Source organism: Gavialis gangeticus, unplaced genomic scaffold (genome assembly GCF_001723915.1).
Source record: "Gavialis gangeticus isolate Ggan-Ray unplaced genomic scaffold, GavGan_comp1, whole genome shotgun sequence".
Classification (NCBI taxonomy): Eukaryota; Metazoa; Chordata; order Crocodylia; family Gavialidae; genus Gavialis; species Gavialis gangeticus.
The window spans coordinates 11,074,781-11,094,076 of record NW_017729029.1 but is presented as its reverse complement, the minus strand read 5'-3'; the positions used below and the strand labels follow the sequence as shown (position 1 = coordinate 11,094,076).

The 19,296-nt window shown below is 58.9% G+C and overlaps 1 protein-coding gene across 4 annotated transcripts in view; it reads left to right on the top strand.

The window, feature by feature from the left end:
* Nucleotides 1-19,296, top strand: part of DLG3 (discs large MAGUK scaffold protein 3) — a 104,190-nt gene that overhangs the window by 72,503 nt on the left and 12,391 nt on the right. For 3 of the 4 annotated variants that reach the window (XM_019521253.1, XM_019521252.1, XM_019521254.1), the window contains 3 exons: nt 11,011-11,125; nt 17,843-18,019; nt 19,156-19,231. In XM_019521253.1, coding sequence (XP_019376798.1) covers nt 11,011-11,125; nt 17,843-18,019; nt 19,156-19,231 — 368 coding nt within the window. Of the gene's footprint in view, nt 1-9,983; nt 10,399-11,010; nt 11,126-17,842; nt 18,020-19,155; nt 19,232-19,296 lie in introns of those variants that run through there. The other variant, XM_019521255.1, reaches the window with a different exon arrangement.

Below are 19,296 nucleotides of genomic sequence, written 5' to 3'. Positions count from 1 at the left end.
CCACCCGGGCCTGCGGCCACAGGCCCCACATCGCCCCGGCGCGGGGAGCGGCCCAGCACTGACTAGGGCTGCGAGGTGCCGCTGCAGCAGAGGTGACACCCGGTGTGGGCGGGGACACGGGGGTGACACCCGGTGTGGTCGAGCGTGGGGAAATGGAGGTGACACCTGGTGTGGGCAGGGGGTGACACCCTATGCAGGCGAGCGCAGGAAAATGGGGGTGACACCTGGGGTGGGCAGGAAAATGGGGGTGACACCCGGTGCAGGTGAGCGCAGGGAAACAGGTGACACCCGGTGCAGGCGAGTGCAGAGAAACGGGGGTGACACCCGGGGTGGGCGAGTGCGCGCCTGCACCCTGGCAAGCCAAGGGCCAGCACGTTGTGCGTGCGAGCAAGCGTGCAAGGGCTGCCTGGGGAGAGCACGTGCGGCGGCACGGTCAGCGTGGCAGGCGGGTGGACCCGACCCTGATCCGGATTGGTGCTGCGGCACCAGTCGAGGCACTGTCCTGCTTGGCGCCGGCACGCTCGTCCCTTGTGGCCAAGAGCACTTCCCCAGCGGCCTGCAAGCTCTGCACAGCGTTGCCCACCGTGTCGGGCAGGAGCCGCCCTGGGCAGTGCGTCCGGTTGCCAGGAAGCGGCTCGCGGGGTTGTTTCGGGAAGTGGCGACAGCGCTGCCAGAGGTGGCATGGCAGGGCTTGCCCTGGTGTGGCGGAGGGAGGCTGGCGCCATGCCCCCTCCACCCCTCTCCGTCTCTTCTCTGTTGGTGCAGTCGTGCCGCGGCGTGGCCATGTATGGACTCCCCGCACGTGTCAGGTGTGACCAGGCACGCTCGCGCCTCTCCCTGGCCCTGCCCTAGGCAAGGCCTCGCTCTGCACTACCAGGTGGGAGCGTGCCAGAGCCCTCAGGTCTGGGTGGTGTCTGGTCTCGTGGGGTAACCCAGCGTCCCCACCTGGCATGGAGAATTAGGCCTGAGGCTCACGATGCCCTGTGCAGATGAAGGGTCTCTCTGAGAGGGGGCAGCGGGCGCGGGATTTGCAAGCTGTGAGCAGCTGTCACCCTGCAGAGCCAGGCGTGGACAGGGCCTGTGTTTCGAGGGGAGTGGTGCAGGCATCCCCTGCTCTTGAGCCAGGTGCCGGAGCTGTGCGGAGCGAAGAGGAGGGGTTGCAGGTGTCACTGACCCCTCCTCTGCTCCCCAAAACATTGTGGACTCTGGTGGCAAGGCGGGTGGGCTGGCTGGCGGCCACGGTGAAATCTGGGGCCTCTGCGCTGGGGCTTCTTTGTATCTGACTAACATGGAGATCCTGTCCCGGTTGGCCCTTGCTGCCTTGATTGGAAGCAGAGTCTGCCTGTCGGAGACCGAGTCGGGCTGCCCCAGGCTTGTTCCTGTGATGGAAGCAATCAAGTTGATGCGTGCTGGAGCCAGCTGCAGGTCGGCTGCTGGGTCCTGTGCGGAGGTGACGCTGCCGGGGGGGGCGTGCACACGGGAGGAGCGGGACCTGCCGAGTGTGGGGCTGCAGGGTTTGGTGACATGCTTGCCAGGGAATCGTCCTTCAGGCTGCTGGAGTTGGGGGTCCCCGGTGCAGCTCCGCTGGGTTCTTGTCTGCAGGCAGCTCCTGAGGGGAAAGCCTTTGGGAAGGCATGGGTTGCAGGGATGGGGCAGATGTCTTGATGTCTGGGGCAGCTCTCCTTGCAAAGGGCCCCAGAGGCTGCAGGGCTGCGTTGCAGGGCTGCGCCTTGCACAGCTTCAGCAGCGTCCTTGGAAGATGCTAATTAAACCTTGTTTTTAAAAGGAGCAGATTTGCCTTTAATTGCCTTGCACAGGTATTAGCAGCTAGGCCAGTGCTGCCTCAGCCTCTCGTGTGCCAGGCTGCGTAGCACCTCTTTGCCAAAGCCACTCATCCAGCGTCCCTGCGGGAGGGGAACCAGGAGGCTTTGCACGTCCCTAGGAAAGGCAGGTGTTTAGTTCCCTACCCACATGTTCCTTGGGGTCTGGGGTTTAAATATTGACCCGCTGGACAGAGTTGGAGCTCTTGTGCAGCAGATCACATGCGGTCTGCCCCAGAAACAGGCCACCCATGACTGACGGTCGTGCTGGTCTCAGGTGCGTAGGCTCTTGGCATTCGCAGCCCTTTGGGCCGCGCTGCCCCGCTCTGTGTTGTGACTTCAGGATACAGATTCCTATCCTCAGTTTACATGTCGTTCCCTGTCCTTGACCCCTTGTGTTGCATTGTGCATGAGGATGAATGGGAGCACTCGCTCTCTCTGGCCTCTCTCTTCGTGGTGAAAGCTTTCAGCCTTCCCTAGACCTTGTCTTTTTCTTAATGTGTCTTTGTCCAGGTGAGCACCCTGCCAGTCCCTTCACGTGCTCTTGCTTCTCCCCCTACCAGGCCCAGCTGCGAGGGAGGTGGACGGCTGTTTTAGGGGTGTGCATCTAGGAGTCCTCTGTGTTCCTGTATTTCAGGCTCTGTTTGTAAAGCAAGTTTGACAGAAATGAGCAGTGTGGGCTGAGCATTTCTTGCATGTAGCAAAGGGCAGAGAGCAGGCTCTTGACCTCTTTTTGCCTTTGGCTCAGAAATCACTGGGGTTCATAGCACGTGGCGTTCCTGTGCTGTCACGTGACTTCATAGCATGATGGCTTCAGGCGCACATGTGCCTTAACGCCCGTTTGACTGATCTGAAATCATCATGGCAAGAAGCTGTGGCATTTTCAGAGCAAATATAGTGCCCGGCATTGAAGGGGCGAACAGAGCGCTGGGGAAGGCAGACAGTTGCGATGAACCTGTACATTGAATGCAGCAGGTACATGTTTAACCTGGCAGTGCATGTCCATGAAAGGAACTGGCAGAAATTAATTATTAGTTAAGAGGTGAAAGCTGCAAATGTAGGGCCTGGGCATATCAGCTGCTTGTTATTGCCGGATGGAAGTGCATGTCAGCTCCACAGCATGCCCTTGCGTGCGGAAGCTCAGCCATCAGCAGGGGCGGTGTAGGTCTCGTCTAGGAGCACAGGTTTATGGATTGTTAACATGGAGAAGCTGGTGCATGGCAAATCCCCACCCCTTTTACCTTGCAATCTCTAATTTGAGTGCTTGTGCTCTTATCTGCCCAGCCCTTGTGAACAAAGGAGAGGCTTTTTGCTGGGGCTCTGATAAATCAGTGCATGCTGTTTAATAGTGCTCAGGCTGGCTCCCGGAAGCTTCTGGGTCAGAGTGGAGACTTAGTGACTTGCCTGAATCTCCACAGCTTCTGCCCTCTTAATATCATCCATGTAGTCGTGGGAGAGAAGCCAAGATAAACTGGGAAAGAATAGCAGCCATGTTAGTCTGAAGTCAGAAGGCAGGGCAGGGTGGCACCTTAGAAACTAATTCAGAAAGGCATACATTTCCATAGGCAACAGCCTCTTTCATCAGGTGCTAGCAGGTGTTAGCACAGACTAGGTAGGCTGCTGCCTACCAAAGCTTACGCCTTTCTGAATAAGTTAGTCTCTGAGGTGCCACCCCATCCCGCCTTCTGCACGAAGGAGTGGCAAGGCAGATGGACTGGTACCACTTCCTTCTCCCTCCTGGGCACCAGTTGACCTGGTGCAGAGGTTTCTGCAAGCCATCTAAGCAAAAGCAGCCCTTCCCTGCAGTGGTCTGTGTTGACCTGAGTCCCTTGTTTCAGTTTCTCGTCTGGTGAGCGTTGCCATCCACTGGCACCAGCACTGCGATTTTGATGATGGCATAAGCTTCCAGGAAGGGGCAGGGCGCCCTCTTCACTGTCATCATTCTTCCTGGCTGATCTCAGCAGGGAAACCTGAAGGGCTGTTGTGACTTTTAAGAAAGTTGCACAGCTGGATCCAGGCTCCTCTGCCCATGCCCAGGGAGCAGAGGCATGCTGTGGGTTGAAGCAGGGAGGGAGTGACCACAGTGAACTAAGGTGCCTTGAAAGCAAGGACATCCTGGTAGTGCGAGACAGAGAGATTCCCTCTGGAGTGGCTCCTTCAGCCCTCATGGGGAGCCCACGGTTCCCTGCTCCCAAAGCAGACGTTCCTTCGGCAGAGCTGGCTGCGCTGCTCTCTGCAAGCCCCCTCCACATTCCCGAGCAGGTCCCCCTGCTGTCCCCTGCAGCCCGGTCCCTACCATACTTGGTGCTGTCTGTTAGAAACTGGCACTGGGGACCTCTCGGGTATTGTGACTTGGGATGATTTGCGGTCATGTCCTTCCGCTGGATCTTGGGCCTTTGGAGCACGACCCGTGGTGCAGGGCTCCCTTCCAGTTCCTGATGCCATGGCCCAGAAGCACCCTTCCCCTGTGCTCACCTCCCTCTTTGATGGTTGCTTTCTCTCCTTTGGCTGGAGAAAGCCATCTGAGGCTTCCTTTCCAGTGACCCTAGCAAACCCCCAAGAAAGGGGCTAAAGCAAGAAAGTAGCACCTGTTTGGTGGCAGATGCCTTTGGGGTTTAGCAAAGAGGCCTGGTTTGTCAGGTCCAAGGGGCCCTCTCTTGCCTGACCAGTCCCAAGGTTACAAAGCACAGCACTATCTATCCAGAGCAGGCAGCAGGATGGAGATCCTGGCTCCATCACTGTCTCACGGCTGGCTGTGTCCAGGGGCACAGCTGACTGCCACCTCCGTGCCGCCCGCAGCTGGACCACAGGATGCTCGGCAAAGCATTTGGCAGATCTGACTCTGGGCAGGCAGGACTCATACTCGGCCTTTGCAGCCAGCAAGCCACATAGGCTCCTGCCCCGGCTCCATGCACCAGGAGCAGGGCCTGCCATAGTCACAGCTCCTGCAAGGGCGTGGGGAAGTTGCGTGCTGGGGATCGCTCTTCCCGGGGCTGTTGGGTTACTACCCAGCTGCCTTCTGCCTCGGTTGACTGCGTGCCTTTACCATAGAAAGAGCAACTGGCTCGGGGCACGGGGCTCGCCGTAAACACAAGCCTAGGAGGAATTATTTCACTGTGAGGCCGGCAAGGCAGATGCAGACAATAGCCTCTTGGATCCGAGAGCTTCACCGTCTGGGCACCCAAATCCATTCGGTTTCTGCAGAGAGTTCAAAGCTCAGGGATTTCTTGGAAGGTGGCAGGTCAGGGGAGTGCTCCTCCATGTTCTTGTGAGACCCGTGGCAGCATCTGGCACAACCCCTGGCTTCTCTGCTCCTGGCAGGGGGAATGATCACCGGGCAGAAGTGCTTTTCTGTGGTGATGGGCTAGTGGAAATAACAAGCTGCAGCCTCTGAGCCCAGGGCATGGTGCCCAGCTCCCAAACAACACAGTCCATGCAGCTGTCCCGCCACAGCACTGAGGTGGAGGTAACATTTGCCCAGCTCAGAGGAGACGGGGACTTGAGCAGAGGTGGATCTGACCTCTCCAGAGCTTACCTGCCAACAACTGGTCAAAGGAGACCCTGACTGCAGGCACCCCGTGCCCTTCCCACTGTGCCATGCCGGCCATATCCTCCCCACAGATAGACACAGCCCCCATCTGCCTCTTGGCTTCCAGCACTGTTCATAGCCCAAGCAAAACTTCCCAGGGAAGCCCCGGGGTTGGAGCAGATTGGTGGTTGCAGCAGGAATGCCAGGCTCTGCTGGGCTGGGTGACCCGGGCCTTGCGGGGAGTCAGCAGCTCTGGCCTGGCGTGCCCTGCTGTTCCGCTGGCTCAGCTGTCTCAGCTGGGTGTGCCTCCTGCCCTCCGCCCAAGCACAGCCCTGCCACCAGAGCAGGGTACAGATCCTGTGCTCACACAGCTCCCTCCCCTCGGGGCACTGGCTCCGACCATCCCAGCAAAAGGCCAGTGCCTGATGGGTGTCTCTGCAGCACCTGCTCTGGTCTTGCTCCAAGCATAGGCAACATCTCGTGTCTCTCGGGGAGAGGCCAGCTCCCAGTGTGTCCGGAGCAGGCACGGTGCCCACGTGCTCTGGGGGAAGGCACATGGGGTGTGTGGGTCTGCAGGGGGAGAGTGGCTGCCTGCCCCTGGGAGAAGGAGTTGGTGATCCCCACCCCTGCTAACGAGGTGCTCCCTGCTGCTCGTGGTTAAACTTAAACCTGCTCCCCTTCCTCCAACCTTTTCTTGCTGCAGGTGCCGGGAGCTCAGCTTCTCTCCGGCTGAGATCGGTTGGCAGGGAGAGGGCATTTGTTCCAGGAAGGGACCCTTGGGCATCTCGGGACAGCCTGTGCAATAGGCGGGGGCTGGACTCCTCCGATAACGCCAGCCATGATCTAGCCAGGGGCATCTCCTCTGAGATGAAGGAGGATCCCATTTCATCCTGCACTCCAAACGGCGCCAGGCTGAGCGGCCAGAGGGGTGCCTGCTGGGGACCAGACTGGGAGGCCACGTGCAACCCGCAGGTTGTGTGCAACCGGTGCAGCCAGGACCTCTCACATGCTGGGCCAGGGGTGCTGCTGCCTCACATGAAAGGCTCTCATGCGGAGAACACTTCCCACCGCCACCTTGTTTGTATTGGTGTAGCTCAGTGGTGCTCAGCCTCTGGCCTGCAGGCCTCATCCGGCCCTCGGAGATCCCTGTGGGTCCAGAAATCTGGCAGGGGTGAGGAGACAATTAACACTGCCACCACTCCCTCACTGCTGAATTTCCAAACCCATGGGCCAGCTGGCATGGTCCTGCACACAGGGCCGGGGCTGCAGCCAGAGCTGTGCTGGCCCATGTGCCAGCTCGGACCCACAGCCCTTTTCCTCTTGCACTTCTGTTGTCTGTAGCTGAGTGAAAACTGTCTGTCTGGGGAGAATCTCGTTTCCTTTGTCCCATCGGTTCCTGCCCAGCTGTTGCTGAGATAGGGGCTATTTAAAAATTGTGGTTTTCATTCTCTTGCTTCCTTTCCTAAGGAAACTGTGGTTGCCTTTTAAAGGCACTGCACAAAACGGTCTCCCCCATGGCAGCAGGGCATGCCGGATGGGGCTGCCAGACCACTGCTAGCTGAGCACACGGGCAGGCTTTGACCCCAGTCATCTCCTTTTGGGCATCACACAGGGAAGAGCGACTCAACTGGGGCTCCCTGCCCCACTTGGACCTAGCACTGCCTATTTCCTTCCCCTTCCCCGCTGCCAAGAGCAGCCTGGTGTGGCAGCTAACGTGGTCGCTGGCTGCGATCTGCACAGGGGAGCACGGCGTTCAGCCCCACTGACAATGTGGGCTGGGAGGTTGTTACAGGTGCATGAAACGTGTTTCTTGTTTTTAAAACCCGAGCAGCCGAGGAGCTGTTCAGAGAGCGTGGTTTCAGTGGTGAGCACACACGCTTGAACTATAAGTGACGCTAGCTGTGGCCCCGTGTACTGGCGTGTTGGGGCGTGCTCTCTGATTACATGCTCATGAGCTGCTTTTTTCCACCAGGACCTCATCTCGTGGCACCCACAACTATGGTTGTACGCCTGGTGCTTCTCTGTCAAGTGCTGGACCTTGCAACTGCAGTGCCACATTTTCCAGGGCCGTGCATCTTTGGGGAGTGTTCATCTAACATACAAACTCTGAGACTTCAAACCGCTGGAGCCGGGGGCGTGGGAAGGTGATTGGATGAAGGGCAGGAAATGGTTTCTGTCTTCAGCTCTTGAAAGTTTTGTGCCCGACTTTTGCATATCTCTGCAGCTGACATGGCTGGCAGTTGAAAGCTGATTTTTGGCAGGAAAATAGCTCTCGCTGAGGAGAGGTATTGTGGAGCCTCCTGATGACAATTGAGCTTGATTTGTCTGAGTGAGGTGTCTTTAGAAAGTGCCTGCTGTACACACCAAGCGTGTTCACATGGGGCTCTTGGTGAGGCGTGGAGTGCGCAGCAGAGGAGAGCAGCTTTGTGCCACGGCAGGGGCATTGGCTGCCAGCTGGAGAGGTGAGCCACGGGCCGTGGGCTTGGACTGAAAGCAGGGAAGGGCAGAGGGAAGCTGTTCCTGGCTATACGGGAGAGGATCTTCTTCGTGCGGGTTTCCGAGGTGGGCAGGACCAGTGGTCAGCTGATGCCTGGTCTGGACAGTGGAGTTTGGAGGCACTGTAGTTGTGGCTTTGGGAGCTGCCAGTCAGCTTGAGGCCTGCACTGTGAGGCACCACTTTGGCTCCTTTCTGTGACTTTTGGTTTAGGAAAAGCCACTCTGGAAACACAGCACAAGGACACTTAGGAATGCAAAGGCTGCACAGTTAACTTGGGCATTTCCTGACTTTCCAGCACTTCAGGTTGCGTCATTCCAGCCCTGCCCCTTGTCTACATCTGCATGGACACCAGTCTCTAATTATAGTCACGTGCTGGGGTTTTGTGAAATGCAGCACACCATGCCTTTGCTGGCAACCTTTGCTACATGGACATAGTGTCTCCGCTCTGTGCGCCAGCCCGTCCATCCACAGAAGCTTTTTGTAGGAAAGAGTGGGCCATTCCCGGCGCTCGGTGCAGAATCGGGGCCCTGGGACTCCCCAGAGCCGTGCTGGTTGCCCACCCGTACAGCTCAGCTTGGGAAGACATCATGAGTGATGGGAGCAAAAACCGTGGACAAATGTTTCCCCATCCTCAGCTTGCTTCCTGTGTGTGACAGCTTGTCGCCTCACACGTTCCAGTTTCCCCTGCACAGTCATTTTCTCCTGCTGCCTGCACAGGGGCCTCACGGCAGAGGCGAGAGATGAGCCTTTTCAATAGGGGAATCATCTGTAAAAGCTGAGGGGGCCGGGGGCTCTCTCGGGACCTGCTGTGCCTGTGGAGTCTGTCTTTGCTGAGAGAAGGAGGCGATCCCCAGGTCTGGAGCTGGAGATGTGTTGCAACAGGGTGCCTCAGTGATGGATGCAAATCCAGGGATTTTGGGAGCACGGATAGATCTAAGTGGGGATGACCTGACCTTTGGCTCTTCCTGACTCCTGAGTGTTTAATTGTCTGGTGGGTGCCACTTTCTGCCAGGACTGTGGTGCTTGTAAGAAGGAAGCCCACATAGCAAAGGTGAAGCGTGTCAGGCGTGCAATAGCATCCAGGCTGAACGCTGGCTCCCCAGGCCTCTCACATACTGTCTTTGCCCCATGAGCTGCCGTTGGGTAGGTGCCAGGCAGGCGGGTGGGCAGTGGGTCGGCTCTTGTGACCTCCGGGCACTCGGGCCAAAGGAACATCCTTGCTCTTGGTGATCGGTTCCCTCCTGCCGAGCTCTGTCCCCAGCCCTTGCACCCCATCTGCAGGGGGATGTGGCTTGTGTGGAAGTGGTGAGGATAGGAAGCTGCATTTGGTGGCAGCCTTTTTGGGGAGAGAGGAGCAAGCATCACTTGTTTGGCCTCTCCCTGGGCCTGTTGCTGAGGAGCCGGTGACTGCAACAGTCCAGGCCAGGGAGCAGAGCTGGGTCCAGGAATGCGGTGGGCACGTGCCCTTGCCCTGCAAGTGCCTCTGCCAAAAGGTGTGTGAGGCCCCAGGCTCCCCCCGTACCCACCTGGAGCTCACCTCGCCTGCCACGCTTCACAGGCAGCTTGGCAGCACATTGGGCCTGGTTGTGCCAAGGCAGCTTCTCGCTCCTCCTCCCGGGATCCGTTTCCTGCCCACAGGCGCAGCTGTTGTGCATGTCAGCCTGCACTGGCCATGCACAGTAATGGGCAGGCGGGTGGGGGCCTTGGGAAGCAAGAGCGGGGCCTGCTGCAGCCGGCCTCTCCCCTGCCCTCTGGAGCACCCGCTGGGCCAGGGCCGAGCTTGCCTGAGCGCGTGCATGTCCCTGCTGCCTGCCAGGGGGTGCGATTTTGTGTCTGCTCTGTTACCCCGGGGTCAGTGATCTCCTGTCCTTATTGCCCAGGGAGATGTGCCCCTTGCCCCCCTGCCACAGAGCTGGAGCCATGGCTCTAGGGCTCCCTGCTGCCGTCTGGGGCACCAGCTCAGTGCAGCCATTTGTTTTGCAGCAGGGAAAGCAGCACCGGAGCAAACTTTCTCCCAGCTGCTTCTAGTAATCGGAAACTGTCCCCACCCTCTGCCTTTGTCCCCAACCTTTCCACCCAGCTGAAGGTCAGGCGAGGGAGCTGGGAGGAGCTCCAGGTGCTGGAAACTCCCCACTCCATGGGATGCTGCCTGCAGCTCACTGCAGGGTCTCGCTGGCTTCCCTGGAGCTTCCCTCCACCAGCGAGGGGCTGTTCAGCTTGCTGCACAGCTTTCGGGGTGCACAACGCATGGCAAAGCTTCCGGGTCCTTCCTGCTGCCTCCTCAGAGCCCAGCCTTGCCTCCATTGTTCCTGAGCCCCTTCTGCACCCACCCTGCATGTCCTCCCATGCGCGGATCAGGCCGAGGGGCGGCTTCCAGCACCTGTGAGGCCCTTGGAGCTGCCGAAGAGCCCAGCTCCCTGCTTGTGTGCATGCTGAAGCTCAGGGAGCTCACCAGGCCCTCTGGGCACAGTTCCTTTTGTCTCGGCACCTTGGTATCCGTGCACTTCCGCGAGCTGCAAGTGCGTTGCTCCTCTTCCCTCTTAAAGGCTCTGGTAAAGGACCCTTGCTGCTGCTGGACAGGAGGGTGTTGGGAGCGTGGGAGGAGATGGGCTGGGCTGGTGCCGCCTTGTGGAGAGGACTGTGCTGCCCCCAGCTCTGGCACCACTGGCTGACCCCCCAGGACATCCACTTCAGAAGGCTTGCTCCCCTCAACACAGCGCCCCACACTGAAGAAGCACCCAGTGTGCAGAGCCTGCAGCACCCAGTCTGGGAGCAGTCCGGCTTGTGCACACGTGGGCACTGGCCGGCAGCTCTGAGCAGAGTAGCCGTGCAGGGCAGCAGTGCGTGGGCACAGGGTGGTTTCCCTCCTGTCACTGAGGGGGAGCGCACAAGGTGTAGGGCTCTTTCACCTGCCTGAAGAGCTCTTTGCTGCAGTAGCTGGAGTGCAGTGGTGCTGAGCCCTGCTCTGCACCCAACCCGGCACTTCAAGCCCCATATCAAACCAGGTCAGTGGCCGTGGCTCGGTCTGCTGCACCATCCAGCGAGGGGGTCGCAGGAGCATTGGCTGCAGTCGCCTTTTCTTGGTGAAACCAAGATGTAACAGCCTGTGATGTGGGGTTGTCAGGCCTGCCCCTGCCCTCTGCTAACCCCCTGTCTCTCTGCAGAGTACAGCCGCTTCGAGTCAAAGATCCACGACCTGCGAGAACAAATGATGAACAGCAGCATGAGCTCTGGCTCTGGCTCACTCCGGACCAGTGAGAAGAGATCCCTCTACGTCCGGTAAGGCACATCTTTCCCCTCCCCGTGGGTTCCTCTGCCTCTGCTAAACTGGGTGTGGCCAGGGGCCCCTTGACTGCAGGGAGGGGAGGGTCTCACCCCGAGGTTTTCCATTGAGCACCCCCACACTGCAGCCGACCCCTCCAGTGACATGGGGCCCATCTCTTCCTTTCTACAGTTCAATTTTGCTCTGCCTACACTCTGGGGACACGTTGCAGGTGGGGGCACCTCTCCGGTACATACATGTGTGCACATGTGTGCAAGACCCCTGCCAGGACTGGCTTGTGCTGGGCAGAGGTCCTCCCAGACTGAGCCTCCACCTGGGAGCACTTATCCCAGGGCCATCTCTGAGCAGAACATCTTTGCCTTGCTCCCCCCACCATAGGGAGCATTTGGAAATAAAAGGGCCACCAGGGAATGGGGAATTTGCCATCAAGGTTGCCTGGGACTAGCAATGCCCTAAGCAGGGAGGATCGGGAACTTTGTGGTAGGGATGTGTGCTCAGGCACCTTGTGGCTGCACCTTCCCAGAGCTGTGGTCAGGTGCAGGGCTGTCTGAGCTGACTCCTGTCTCCCTCTCCAAGTCCCTGAGGCTGGGTCCGGCTAGAGGGGAGACGAGCTGTGTTGGATTATTGTTTCAGTCCTGGGCCAGGCCCACGGGTCAGAGCCGTGCTGGGGTCCCCATCGGTCAGAGCAAGGCAGTGATGAAGCTGCATCCGATGTCCGGGGATCCTTGCCTTGCTGCTTCAGCCCCTTCCTTCCCCGCCCCGCACAGATCCTCCCCCCCTTCCACTCCAACCCCTATGTGCCAGTACCGGGCCTTGCTGTACTGGGCACCGGGCATGCAGGTACTGGGTGCTTTCTCCTCAGCCAGCAGCTGCGTGTGTAGCTAGGAAGTGATTGCAACTTGCTAATTAAAATGAGTCACGGTGTAGGGGGGTGGGCAGGCATCCCAGCAGGACAGCTGACAGCTGTGTACTGAAAGCTGCCTGGAGAGGGACAAGATTGCAAGGCCTTTTTTTTCTTGGCTCTGTCCCTGTCCTGCACCAGAAGAGGCTCCTGCAGAGGGAACCCAGGGCCAGGGCTGCTAGGTTGTGCTCTGATGTCCATGTTTTTGGTGGGCTCTGGCACTGGAGCTCTGCTGTGGGCCCTGCGCGTGGCCCTGTGTCAGCCTCTCGTTGGCATGCCCCATGCCCTCATCTGACATCCCAGTGGAGGAGCACAGGTGGTCCCAGGTGGATCTGACCCTGGTCCCTAAATCCAGCCTTGCTGGGCTGGCTCCTTGCAGACTCCGTGCACCACTGGGCATTTCTGTGTGCTGTGTAATGCAGAATGGGTCTGGCAGGGGCCAGGCAGTGGAGATGCCCCTGTTGATGCTGCCATCAGATGGCCTGGGGGTCAGGCTTCAGGTCTGGGCTGGGCTGCACAGGCCTTCAGGAGCCCAGGTATGTCTGATCGCTGCAGGGAGCTGTTCTCATGAGCAGATGGTAAGAGATGGTGCTTTGACAGGATCCTATGCTTGTTGGTACCAGAGGTGCTTCTTTCTGCCCCCAGAGCTGAGGAGCTCCATTCCCTCCCATGGCAGGCACCTGCCTCTGGTGGGCGTGGGGCTGACATTTGCACCACATCTGCTCACATTGCCTGGCTCATGTGCCCTCCGCATGCTTTCGCGCAGGGTCATGTCACTGAACCAGGCCCATTCCTCTGCTCTGGGCACAGCAGCTCTTCAGAGCCTGTCCAAAAATCCCTTCCAGCCCAGCTGCCCTGTCAGGCCCTCTCCTGCCTGCCATTCGCCAGCCCCACCCTCTTCAAGCCCTAGTCTGTGACGGGTCTCCTGTGGCCCAGAACCACGCTCCAGAGCCACCTTGCACCTATCTTGGAGAGCCCCGCCCCAGGCTTCTGGGGTGGGGTAGTTTCGAACACAGTTTAGCTGAAACTGGTTGAGCTGTGCCAGGGACAGGACAGCAATTGCCGGGCTCACTGCCAAGCTGCCTTAGTCAGTCCTCCGGGCAGGCACACGACTGTGACGTCAGGTGGGGAGCCCCTGCCAGCAGGAAGCAAGTGCCTGCCCCAGGGCTGGGCACGCCTGCACCTTTTTGGCTGCCAGATGCCCCCGGTCATCCGTGCACCAGTGACCACTCTCTCCAGAGCTCGTCCGGACACGCCGCAGTGTAACACATGCTGCAGGCCCTCCTGTTCCTGCCCCAGCTCAGGGCACCGTCCCCCCTGCTGTGACAAGTCTCCCAGGCCTGGCCGGTCCCGGGACCCTGCTGTGTGCAAGGCTTCCTCCCTCCCTCCTTTTTTCTGAGTGCTGCTGAGAAACCTCTCGCCTCCCTGCAGCAGTGGGCTGTGGCCTGGCTTGTAGCCACTGCACCCTGCCTGTATCTATACTCCAAGAGCCTGCGAGGTGGCTGCTGTTAGCCACTAGCAGCACAGCCCCTGTTCCATGTCCAGTCTGGTGGTGACAGGCACGCTGTGTTTGCAGCCTCTTCCAGCAGCCAGCACTGAGCCCTGATCCACACCCCAAGTTGCCAGGAGGAGTTCCTGCAGGCCCCATACAGCTGTGCAGACCCAGCCTGGAGCGTGGTCCTCTGCTGTGGCCTCGCTGTCAGGGTGCAGGCATGTTGTTCCTTTGGCTTCCCAGGGTCATATGCAGCACAGGATGGTTGTTGGATCTCAAGGGCACTTGGAGCTAGGCGCTGTGGTGACAAACGGGAGCAGTGCAGGGAGGGAGTTGAGCATGGAGTGGGTCTCTGAGGAGCTCAGGATGCTGCTTGTGGCAAGCTGGCGGGTGTAGGTCCCCAGGAGCACGGTGCCATAGAGAGCTGCCTGGCAAGGTGCTCGTAGCTGCTCATCTGGAGGCTTGTCGGAGCGTCTAACCCAGCGTGGGCATGGTCAGAGAGTCAGATCCCGGGAGCCATTCTTCACACGGGCCTGGCTTCAGGCTGGGCTTCCGCGGCGTGGCTGCCTTTCCAGCACCAGTGCTAGGAGAGAGGGACAGTTCAGTCCCGGGGCTGGGGAGGCTTCCACTTAGCTAGTGGGCATTGGGAACCAGTGGATCAAGGCTAGGCTGGCACACAGAGCCAGCCCTGTGCCCCACGCCTCTGCCGGGCTGTGGCTTGTGCACAGTGAACCAAGCTGCATGGCAGACTGGAGCTAAGCACTGCTGAGGCCTGTGCTTGCTTTGGAGTAAACCTGCTTGACCAGTTCCCTTGGTTCCTGCCGCATCTTCCTGTTCCTGGCGGCTCCGCTCGCTCTGCCGCACTGGCTTCAGTGGAGCGGGTGCAGAAAGGCCCTGTGGAGTCGAGGCTCCAGCACGGAGCTGTTGGGAGAGAGTTGTACAGCTGAGAGCTGAGCCAGGCTCTAAGCTGCTGGTGCTTCGGCACTGTCAGGAGTTAAGATGCTGCAGTTCAGTCTTGGCTCATGGTGCCAGCGAGCCAGTGGCTTTCTCCCTTGCAACCATGCTGGCGCAGCTGGGGGCTGCCCTCCTGGCCACCGCCATGTTGGAATCATCATCGTCGCCGGGTCCCACCTTGTCGCAGCCAACCTGGGGCCGCAGCTTGGATGCAGACAGGCTCTTCGGGGCTGCGGTCTATGCAGGGACAGAGCAGACATCTCCACCCAGACCAGGAAACAAACTTCCAAGCCAGTGTTGTACGAGAGGATGGTGAAGGTCCTGCTGTGCTGGTTGCAGAGCCACAATTAGAGGGACTTCATCGGCTTAAAAATGGGTAGCATCTGCCCTTACTGTTGCAAAGGTCCCTGCTCAGAAGCGATGAGATGGGACAGAGCATTTCTCTCTGCAGCAGCTTGTCTGTGCGGGATGGCTGCAGCCTCCAGCCCCAGTCATGCCTTCTCCATTCAGTTGGTTTCTCTTGCAAGTCTCCTGCATGGAGAAGAGGCACGGGGGCAGATTGGCTGGACCAGGAGCTCTGAAATGGACCCCACTTCGAGCTGCTGCTGTCCTTCAGTGGCTTTGTTAGAAGCCCCTGGTTTCAGCCCCCATTACCTGAAGGATGAGAGAGTTTCTTCAGAGCCTGGAGGTGATGGCTCGCACAGTCAAAAGTGCCTTCCTGTGCCCCAAGCAGGCTCATGGCTGCTTTGCCGGTCCCTCAGGGCTAGTTCAGACCCGGTGCGCTGGAGCAGAGCTGTTGCTGGCTGAGCATCGTTTGTGCGGGGCACTAGGGCTCTGTGCTGCCTTCTCACTTCTGCAAACCCAGCTCTGTGGGTCAGTTGTTCAGCAAGAGAAGCAGTGAGTGGCCCTGAGATGCCGCGTAGAGATGGCCTGAGGGGAAGCTGAGCAGAGCAAAGTGTCTGCACAGCGGCCGCTGCAGACCTGGGCTGCAAGGCAGACCCGCGTGCTGCTACAGGCGGGAGGGAGTCTGCAGGCCCTTGGCAGCGTGTGTGTTGGGGGATTGCATATAAGGGTCTTAGAATTGACATTAACCAGCTTCCCTGAGCTCGGGTGATGGAGGGTGGTGCTGTGGGCACTCAGCACCCTGTCTCTGCTCTGCCATGGTACATGGTGCTTTTGGTCGCTGTTTCCTCACCATGAATTTGTTGCAAAGGGACATTTCCTTGCAGCGAACTCAGGTCTCGCTGCTTTTACATTTGAGGTCATTTAAAGCCCGGTGGTGTATGGAGCTGCTCCACAGATAAGGCTGCAGCTCGTGTGCTATTAAAAGCCTCCTGTTCAGCTGCCTCGCAGCTTGCCAGGAGCTTGTGATTCCTCTCCTTTAGAAGAAAATTTACAGACAAGTCTGTGGTGCATTGAAGTTTATGGTGACAGATGTCATGAAAGACAAAGTTACTCCTGTACTGTAAATTGAATTGTAATGTAAACTGTGAACAGGAGAAGCAACAGCTATGGGCCAGGGGCTTAAATATTCAGATACATTCTCAGTTTACAGTGTCCGAAATAAAACCTGTGTGTGCACAAAGTATCACAGTGTAAGCACTAAACACGGCCTCTGCTCTGTGTCGGCAGAGCTGCCTGCTGGCCAGCCGCAGGGAGCAAGGTTGTAGTTCAGCCACATCACTAGAAACGTTTTAAATCGCTGCCAACTGGTGTCATGTTAATCCAGTCTGCAGCCCTAGTAATCCCATCTCCCTTCCTGGCTGGATAAGAAACCTGTTAGCTTGGCCTGATGAGCAGTGCTGCTCTGCACTCTTGCCCCCATGTAGGTAGTGCATTGGGGGCACTTGGCCTGGAAGGCAAGGCGCCGACTGCTGTGCAGGGGGCAGATCAGGAAAGGACACTGGCATTTTCCTGTCTGCCCAGCTGTTGACCTGCTGCCTCCTCATGGGCTGCGGAGAGGAAGACTACAACGTTTTGGGAAGGCGTGTGTGGACTGGCATGGAGGGTTTCATAGTTTCGTAGATTAAGGGTCGGAAGGGACCTAGTAGATCTTCTAGCCCGACCCCCCGCCAGGGCGGGAGAACAACAAAAACCCCAAAAACAAGAAACGGGACTCAGATGAGTCCAGCCAGGTAGGCATCCAGCTTCTTCTTAAAGACCCCCAGGGTAGGGGCCAGCACCACTTCCCTTGGAAGTTGGTTCCAGCTCCTAGCCGCCCTAACTGTGAAGTAGTTCTTGCGGATGTCCAATCTATACCTCCTCTCCATCAACTTGTGCCCATTACTCCTTGTTATGCCAGCGGGCGCTAGGGGAAACAGCGTCTCCCCCAAACCCTTCTGGTCCCCCCTAGTGAGTTTATAGACGGTCACCAGGTCCCCCCTCAGCCTTCTCTTGTGGAGGCTGAATAGGTTCAGGTCCCGCAGTCTCTCACTGTAGGGTCTGCCCTGTTGTCCCCGGATCATGCGGGTGGCCCTCCTCTGGACCCTCTCCATGTTGTCCACATCCCTCTTGAAATGGGGCGCACAGAACTGGACACAATACTCCAGCTGTGGCCTGACCAGCGTCGCGTAGAGGGGGAGGATCACCTCCTTGGCTCTACTCGAGATGCCCCTGTGGATGCACGACAAGGGTGTGTCTGGGTGGTCGTGGGTACAGTGAGCTGTGGGGGCTGTGTGTAGAGGGAGGGTGGTGGACAGAGGCAGCCTGGATGGGAAATGTTCAGGGTGCAGAATTGCTGCCTGAGCGGTGACAGCAGGTCAGCAGCAAAGGGCACTCGCAGGTGACAGCCAGTGTCCCAGCTGTCCTGTGAATGGCAGCTGCTGGCCATAGCACATGCACGAGCTGCAGCCAACATGGCTGGGCATGCACGTTTGGTCTGCTAGGGTGGGGCTCGGGGATTGCAGAGGCTGCCACACTAGAGACCTGCTTCCCACAGAACCCAGGACCAGGGGTCTGGGAAGCCATGGGGCATTCGGGATCTAATCCTTCTCATCCATCTCTGGGCCTCATCCCCTGCTGTATAGGGAGGACACGGTATTGGTGAGACCATTCTGGATTATGCTAGAGCGAAGGGGTTATTGCAGCCTCCAGCTGGGTGGTGCAGCGGCAGTGGACGTGGCTGTCTGCAAGGGCTGGTGGCACACTGGGCTGGTCCCTCAGGTGGGAGGGGACTCAGCAGACGAGAGGACATGAACCAGCCACGTGGCTCCCCCCGGCCAGGTCCCGTGCAGGCACGTGGCCCAGCCCTGGCAGAATCGTGGGATGCATTATTGCCTGCCTGGCTGCCCTGCTCTGACCCACCTTCCCCACTGGTTGTGTCCAGCGAAGCTCCTTCTCACGTCCCTGTTTTCTGCTCCCTTGCAGAGCGCTGTTTGACTATGACCGGACCCGGGACAGCTGCCTGCCCAGCCAGGGGCTCAGCTTCTCCTATGGGGACATTCTGCATGTCATCAACGCCTCTGACGACGAGTGGTGGCAGGCGAGACTAGTGACGCCGCACGGGGAGAGCGAGCAGATTGGGGTCATCCCCAGCAAGAAGAGGTGAGTGTCCAGACCCTGCTTCTAACCCTGGCCATCATCCAGGGTTTGGCTTGACAGCAGGGCCTGGTAGTGAGAGCCATCTGTACCAGTGGTTCCATTAACGGCCCCAACTTGCAGGTGTGAGCGGAAGAGCCCCAGCTCCCCTTGAAGGAAGCTGGGTCCACCCCCCTGCCTGGCTGCAGGGTCACAGGAGCAGGGCAGGAAGGCTGTTCATAGGGCTTCTGCAGCAAGACCCTCCTGAACAGAAAGGGATAGTGGGCCACCCCAGAGCCCAGGTCGCTGGGGCAGGAGCACACAGGCCTATTCCAGCAGGCACATGTCCACCTCTGGGTGTGAAAATCAACACAGCCCATTCCCTGCCCCTTGTGCTGCCCAGGACTGTCCATGTCTGCCAGCCAAGCCCCGTTGAGCACAAAACTTCAGACCTCGGGGAAAAGAGGAACCAGCCGACCGCAAGTTGTCTGTGGTTTCTGCGGGTTTTGTGTTGAAGCAGAAGCAAATTCTGGGCACATGAGAAGGGAGCAGGCACTTCCCTCCCATCCACCACCCCGCCCGTCCTTCGGTGCCTGCAGGGCCGATGTGGGCACAGGTGGTCTCTGTTGCAGCAGGAGCTGTCCGGGTTTGGAGGGAGATGGGCAGGATCCTTCTAGGTTGGGGATGTTTGGGAACAGTGACATGCAGGCCTGAAAGCAGCTTCACCCCAGTGGAGTTGGTTCCCTTGGGCTCCAGGTGGGGAAAGGCTTCTGCGTCCTCACCCGACCCCTCCTAGAGGGGCCAAGTTTTCTGTGCTCCCTGCAACACGCCTGTCCCTCCCGCCTCGTGCCTGCCCTACGCTCCTGGCAGGGCTTGTGCCAGACGCGCTCTTAGCCTGAGGGCTGCTAGGGCCAGCCAGGCTCTTGGCATTGGTTGCAAACCTGCAACAGGCCAGTTGTTCTAATCCATCTCTGACTGCAGGCCCCAGGGCCTCCAGCACTGTGTCCCTGCACGCCGGTCTGTCTCCTGGGAACTCTGGGCCGCAGGGCTGGCTGTGACCTCAGGGGTGCAGAGGTGACTCTTTGCAGGCTCGCGCGGAGCATGGCAAGGTGAACAGCTGCTGTGCGGGCACTAGCAGGTTTTCTTTCTCGACTTCTAACCAGGGTGGAAAAGAAGGAGAGGGCGCGATTGAAAACGGTCAAGTTTCACGCCCGGACCGGGATGATCGAGTCCAACAGGGTAAGCGCTGGAGCCGGGTGGGGGGAGGGCGGGCGGGTGGGCTGGGCTGAGGCTGTACCGAGAAG